Source organism: Apteryx rowi, unplaced genomic scaffold, assembly GCF_003343035.1.
Source record: "Apteryx rowi isolate R43461 unplaced genomic scaffold, aptRow1 scaffold_1204, whole genome shotgun sequence".
Lineage (NCBI taxonomy): Eukaryota > Metazoa > Chordata > Aves > Apterygiformes > Apterygidae > Apteryx > Apteryx rowi.
In genome coordinates this window covers 8,476-15,995 of record NW_020447425.1, presented here as the reverse complement: position 1 = coordinate 15,995, position 7,520 = coordinate 8,476, and the positions used below count along the sequence as shown (strand labels likewise).

Below are 7,520 nucleotides of genomic sequence, written 5' to 3'. Positions count from 1 at the left end.
GCTGGGATTGTTTATCCCGGAGAAGAGAAAGCTCAGGGGGGCCTTAGCAATGTGTATAAATGCCTGATAGGAGTGAGTATGGACAACAGAGCCAGACTCTTCTCCATGGCACCCAGTGGCTGGATGAGAGGCAATGGGCACGAGTTGATATTTGGGGAATTCTATTTAAGCATAAGAAAAAACCTTTCTTACCATGACAGCGATCAAACACTAGAACACGTTGCCCAGAGAGGTTGTGAAGTCTCCATCCTTGGAGATATTCAAAACCCTACTGAACACAGCCCTGAGCTACCTCCTCTGGTTGATCCTTCTTTGAGATCCCTTCCAACCTCAGCTATTCTATGATTCTGTATAAAATATCCCTGTGTGAATATCCGCACATGGAGGAAAGGTGACCTCTGGTGTTGGCATTGATGAGGTAATTGGAATTTAGAAGAGTTTGGCTTGGAAAGTGAATATACCTGTAGGCTATCAGAAACAGAACTGATTGCCCGTTGTTTCTGAAGTGAAACATTAAAGCAAGCAAAAAATGAGGAAAAAAAAAGAATCAAAATTGATATGAATATATTCAGCGAATATAGTTTATTGATAGTTCTGACTAAAGGTTGAATATCTTATATTAGTACATATACTAATTAAAGAATTTAGTTGTTTGCTAATTTATTTTACCTCCTTTGGAGACTAATGAAAGATTAAATAAATTAAAGTCCTTGCCTTCTAGAAGTTTGGGGAAAATTAATGTTGCTGGAAGTAGAAGCTGGCCTATGCCAGTTCAAATTATGGTATCTGTAGGTGTAGTTGGCAGTGAAAAGTAACAAAGGTTGCCTCACTAGGTCTAACAATGTAATTTACAGGTGGAAAGTTACTAACTGATGAAATATCAAAGGCTGTTCTCAAAGAGAGAAAATCTCATTTTATTTTGCAGAGTGAAAGGATTGCAGTTTCAACTGCTACTTAATATGGATGTTGTGGAAGTTAAAGGTGAGGTTACTTTTAAGATGTATTTGGATTGTGCTCTGAGCACAAGCAATGTAAATCAAACCATTCACCCACCCACAGAACATGTCAGCTATTCACCTCACTTCTGCATACTTTGTTACCTGACTTGTAGTAGCAGCAGTCCAGCTATGTCTAGTGATAAATTGGTATGAGTGAGGAGTAGAGAAGTGTTTCTTCTGGGCTAATGAACACATCTGAAGGGGCTATGGAAGCTGTAGGTTTACCTGTTTGCATCATGTACCTCATGCTGGGGAAACCAGCGACGCATGCGTGCCATGTCCTGGCTGTATTGGTTCTCCTGAAGAAGCTGCTGCTGCTGCTCCCTCAGTTGAAGCCTGATTGCTTTGAGAGTGCGTGAGCATTGGATGAGGTTGAGCAGTTCCTGGCGTAGATGCCAGTTCTCTGCTTTTATTTGTTTGGCATGCTGAATCAGAGATTGCACTGCTGCTTCTTCTGCTTTCTTGGTCAGAACCTGGATCTTCTGATGAGACTCTGCCTCACAGGCAGCCTTGGCCTGGAGAAATCTGCTCTTGATTTTGTGCATTTGTTCTGAATGCCGGATCTTTGTGACCAGCAACTCCTTCTCCAGGTCCTTAATCTTGTTCATCTGTTCCAGCTGCAGGTCTTTGAAAGGCTGCAAGTCTTCAACCTCCTTGTTCATAAGAGAATACTTTTTCTCCATATCCATGAGGTAGTTCCTTACCTCCTTCTCTTTTTCTGTATACTGTGAGATTAGCTTCTCTTTCTGCTTCCAGATTTGAGACAGATCAGTGTGATTCTGGTCATTTAATGTTATTATCACATTCTGGCACTTCTGGCTGTATTTTGTTATGTAGGAGAGGTAAGCGTTGCTCTCTTCCTGATTCTGTTGAGCTTCCTTTTCTAGGATATCGTTCTCATGGAGGAAGTGCTCCACTCTTCCCATGTACGTGTTCATATGTTCAGTAAGGGTCTTGTATTCCTCCTGCAAATACTGCTTCCTCTCTCTGACAAGTGTTTCCATGGGGCTTCTTCCTTTGGATATTTCTCCATTCTTGGTTCCTAGTCCTTCCTTATTTGTTCCTGTGCGTATGGTGTCTTGTTTCAGCTTCTTTTTCTTGGATGTCATACTTCACACTGATGTATCAAACTCTGGCAAAATGTAACAGAATGAAAAATTTGGAATTCTAGGGGAGTATTCCAGTCACATGTATGAAGGTTGCTCCCCCCCCCATCACGTCCTCTTGTTTTCAACTGCTTATGTTTGGCCTAAAATATTTCATGTCTGGCCTGCGTCTTGACTTGAAGCACACATATGTACATATGTGTATGTGCCTTTTTATAGTCCTAGTCAACTGATAAGTAGTTTTGCTAATCTACAAATATGTATCTTTTAAGATTAATTTTTTTGTTGTTGTTTAACGTTGTATTCTTTCTGTAGTTTGGAGTATGGGGTCAAATTCCACTGGGGAATTATTACAGTTTTACATTGTGTACTGTTTCTCTGTAGACAGTGGGTCTTGTGGCTAGAACTTCAGCCAGACAGTTGGTACTGAAGGCTGGATAGAGGCATGACTGAAATCCATAAACTTATAAAGTAAATTATAAAATATGGCTGCAAAATCATTGGACTAGAAGCCATCCGAATTACTCTGTAGAGAATTATGTTACGGAGAGAAGTTCCATTTCTCCATCAAAGTTAGATTCCTGTATTTACATTTGAAGAGGCAGAATTCACAGCCACATCCTTTTTCTGGAAGTAGATACTTAACTCAGTATTGTCTTATGAAATGGGAGTAGAGAAGGAAATGTTGCTTCCAGTTTAAACCTAAGACTTCAATGACTGATCAGGGTGTTTAGTTACTTTGGGGAGTGACTACATTCTTATCCTTCCTCTGCCTGAGGTAACATGAACTGACATCTTCTTGGACATCATCTTAACTATTAGGCTATAATATAATTTGAGACACAACTCTTGGGCAATTAAATATTCATGCATACAGAAAGAGTGAAAGAATGACTACTGTATGGAGACTAATGTTTCAATCCATGGACACTCGCCAGAGGGAGGGGAGAGTTGTGTTCCAACGCTCATTACTCTTAGATGTACACCCGGGTTTCCATGGCCAGAAAACAACATCCCAGATTAGAGCCCAAGGTGAAGAAACGTGTAGTGCAAATAATGGCAAGAATTATTATTTTGTTAGAAAAAGTGGCCACAGTAAGATGTACCTTTAGAGCATACAATTTTTTTCCAGAAGGGCCAAACATTACAGAACAATTAATGCTCAAGCACAGTAACAAGCAAGAAGCTGTACGTGTCTGGAATGTATGCTTTTTTCTTTAGTTTCAGAATAATGTTTCTGTTAATCTTGATGTTTGTATGCCGAAGGTTCACACTGTTAAGTACAGCTAAGCACATCCTGAATCCAAGAAGTAAGTTAGAAGACTTGTTTTGTAATGTTTGTGAGCTACCAGGGGAAGATGATGGAATAGTGGATAATGCCTTAAATAGCACTTTTTAAAAGCCCTCTTCTGTACATATTAAATGATTAAAAGATAATACATCACAGGAAACAGTGTCTGGTAATTAGGCATAATTTTTGTGGTGTGAATGAGGCAGGGAATTTTTGATTAAGTAAGTGGTAATGTAATTATTTTAAGATATATTCAAATAGTGTAAACACTATGCCTACAATCCTAAATTAAGACTTTGCTAATTTTTTTGAAAGCAGACATTTCTCTTTTTTAAATGCAACATTATGTATTAAAACTGGTGAGATACCTGCAATATAAGAGGCATGGTTAGGTCCAGAACAAATATTGAGGGAAGGGAAATGCATCAGTATTAATGACTCTTGCAGACTTAATTGTGAAAATAAAAGTGAATAGAACTTTGTGTGCTGAACTTTTAAACTACTTCTTCAAAGGAGGAATACTGCAATCCAGGATTTAATCACAGCTAGAGAGAAGTCTGATAAGTCTAATGTAGTTTTTAATGAACACTTCTAACTAAAACTTATTGCATCCTAATAAAACTGATGTCTCTCTTTCAGAAAATGTCCAAAATTCAAGTAAATAGGTGACCAAAGTAGAATAAATATACAAAAAGCTCTTATCGTAGTAATAACAGAACAGGTTCCAAGCTGGGAATATGGCAGCTGCATCAGAAGTGTAGTGCATAAGGGAGCCATAAGAATCTGAGGGAGAAATCAGTGCAACTGTGTTTTGGGAAACACACTTAAAGACTAGAAGGGTGTCATGATGGAAAGTAGTAGAAATGAGTTAATGCAATAGGGTTTGGGGGGAAAGACAATTGTAGGACTGTGTGAATGTTAGGGGAATGGCTAAATCTGCATGGAAAAAGCAAGCTTTGCTAAAGCTGGTATTATACAAAATGTGTTTTTCAGAAAGCCACTGACCTTTCCTGTGCTTGCAGTCTTAAAGTTTCAAGATAACTTCTTCTGGCTTGCTCCTCCTGGCTTACAGGACAGCATTTGAAGATAGCCAAACTGTGATTTCTGAACAGAGCCGTTGTTTACAAGCTGTGTGTGTCCATGGTGATGAAACACTGCAGCCACAAGCAAAGCTCTGCAGCGAGATTCTTGGAACGATTTCAGTTCCCAGCCTGGCTGTGAGGCCAGACTGTGAGATGTTTTGTTACCTACCAAGTGATGAGCTGTCAGTTAAACAGAAATACAAGGACAGTTTGGCTTATAAGAACAGGTTTTATAGAGGCCACTATATTTTGTGGGAAACAGTCTCAACTAGTTATTAGGATTTGCTGAAGGAAAATGTATGGCTTAAGCCCTGGTCCTCCTTGGGAATTAGGTACCAATATCTACTCAAGCATTTCTAGTCCATATATTTGGGTTTTCTTTCCGTGAGGTTGGCAAGCAATCCCAGATACCACAAAATTAGGAAGGGATGTATGTATGGGGAGTGGGGGGAAGCCACACAGTGGAGGTCCGTCTAGCCCCACGTGGGGGGATCTGGGGCAGCCAAAAGCCACACGGGGGGTCTGTGGCGTGCCAAAGTCATGTTGTAGGAAGAGTCTTGGGGGCCTCAAAGCCACACTGGGGGGGCAGGTTCTCAGTTTGCATTTAAGGAGTTATCTGTTTATGCGTTTGGCTGATAGTTTCTGTTACAAGGAAAACAGTCCATTAAGTCACCTTTCAATATAGTTTAATGCACTTAAATTATTTTCAGAATAGATGAGATTGGCTGCAAGTCTGCACACTAGCAAGTGTCTTGTTGCATTTCTTACGTTTTTTATGTTCTGCTACATGTAGACAAGAACCAACACATTTAAAAAAACCCTGATAGACTGAGATTGTATACAAGAGAGAAAATTATTCATGGGCTGGCAAAAATGCTCTAAAATGAGGCAGAAGCAACCTAATCTCATTTCAGAAAAAGACTTGGACATGCAAACACAATACATAAAAATCTGCACTTGGAGAAAAGACTAAAGAATAAAGATTGCCCTAATTTTGCAGGAAACCACCTAGAAATCAATAAAATCTCAAGCTGTAAAATTCAAGTGAGAAAAAAAAATTTCACACATTTTTTTACATGAAGTGATTAACCACTGCAATAAACAGCCGAAGTAAGTAATGGATTCTCCATTATTACTGTACTGAAGTTCAGATGTCTTTCTAGAAAGATGTGCTTTAGTCACAAATCACCAGATTCGATGAACAGGTAAGCTAGTGAAATTCCATGCTTGTGCCACACAGAAGCTGAGTTTGACAACAGAACAGTCTCTTCTACCCTTATATACTCAAGGAAATAAAATTTCTCATGTATAAGGATCAGCTTGTGAGTTTTATATATGACCTTACAGCATTTAGACATATCTTTCTTGTTCCAATGAATGGCAGATATATTAATGTGCTTTATACTGTTGAAGATAAAGGATGCAGAATAGAGAATATGGATATAGACCCACCCATTAAAGAACATGAAAAACACTGCTCCCAAATACTGAAAGCTGAAAAATGCGGTCAAATGAAAGAGACAGCAGCAACGGGCAGTTTCAGATCTGCCCACTGCCTAAACGTTGCATCAAGAAACACATTCTCAATAACGTAAGTGAACATGATACACTTTTATTAAAAAGTTTCTAAGCCAAGAAAAACAACAGAAATATGACCTAAATATGATCTGAGTAGGAAAAGTCACTATAAGCATCTAGCTTCAGTGTTATACGGTATCTTGTCGGGAGAGTCAAGCAAATGACAAAGGTGTTAACTAGAGTGTGAGATTTTCTCCCAAGGTACTCTTGCATATATGCTATACTTTTTTTAATCCACTCTAGTTTATATCTACTCATCTAAAATGACTTCTTACTGTGTTTTACTATGTGCCTTATTTCAACGTTCAATGTTCTGTTTTTGTAGACTAACACGGTATTCGTTTCTCTCTAAGACGTATGGCTTTCTCTTCCCCAGATCTCTCCCCTGTGGATGTGGGGCCCTCCCCAAACCCACCCGTGGCTTTGGCACCACCCCTCAGCCCCACCACATTGCTTGGGGCGCTCCAGACCCGGCTCCATGTGCCTTTGGGGGGCCTAGACCCCCTCGTGTGGGTTTGGGCTCTCCCGAAGCCCTGCTTAACGGGTTTGGGTGCCCCGGACATTCCTCACACGGCTTTGCCCCCCTCAGGCTTCTCCTACGCGGCTCCTTTATGGTTCTGGGGCACCTCCAGACCCCCGCACGGCTCCCCTCTCGCACATCCTCCGTGTGCCTGTGGGACTCTCCCAAGACCCGCCGTGTGGCTGTGGGGCCTCCCGGCGCCCCCGGGCGGCTCCGCTACCGGCTGCGCTCGATGGCGCTGCAGTGCGGTGCTGCAGACAGCGGGGGGCGCTGCCGCCCACCCGCGCCCAGGGAGCGGCGCTGCCCGAGGCGGCCCACGCATGCGTAGTGCCCTCCTTGAACGCGTGCGGGCGGTCCCGCCCAAGGCGGCCGGCGGGCTCGCGCATGCGCCCTGCAGCGAGCCAGGATCGCCGGTTCTGCCCGCTTTCTCGGGAACGGCTGCTGCCATCGGCTGCGCTCCCCGTGTCTCCTCGGTGCTCATGGACTGGAAGCACAACCTGTCTTGTCCCCTTGGTGTTCCCCGATATCTCAAAGACAGTTTATGCTGCCTCACTGCAGTCGATTCTGTCCGTGAGCTCCACGGAGCAGCAGAGAGGCCACTAGAAATGCACCGCTGGTTCTCAGGCGAGCAGGAACAGCCATGCGCAGAGGCCCTGGACAGTCATTAAGCTGTACGTGCTACTGCGCATGCGTGATCGGACACTGCACACTGCTACCCTCTGCTGATCACAGTCCAATACTGCAGTCAGCGCTCTCACGCATGCGCAGAGCAGACATAGAGGGTTGCACCCCCCCCAGCATGCCGGGAGCGGTAGTCTTCCGGCACCGGGCTTCCGGTCGGCCATGTGGTTTGGCGCGGCATGCCGGGAGCAGTAGTCTTCCGACACTGGGCTTCCGGGCGGCCATGTTGTTTTTGCGCGGCATGCCGGGAGCAGTAGTCTTCTG

At 42.9% G+C, this 7,520-nt stretch overlaps 1 protein-coding gene across 1 annotated transcript; it reads right to left on the bottom strand.

Moving 5' to 3' along the window:
* Positions 1-1,194: 1,194 nt before the first annotated feature.
* CCDC166 (coiled-coil domain containing 166) lies at positions 1,195-2,138 on the bottom strand. The gene has a single exon (XM_026090846.1). It carries the CDS (start codon positions 2,105-2,107, stop codon positions 1,220-1,222), a length of 888 nt encoding a protein of 295 aa, XP_025946631.1. The 5' UTR covers positions 2,108-2,138; the 3' UTR covers positions 1,195-1,219.
* Between the last annotated feature and the right edge of the window lie 5,382 nt (positions 2,139-7,520).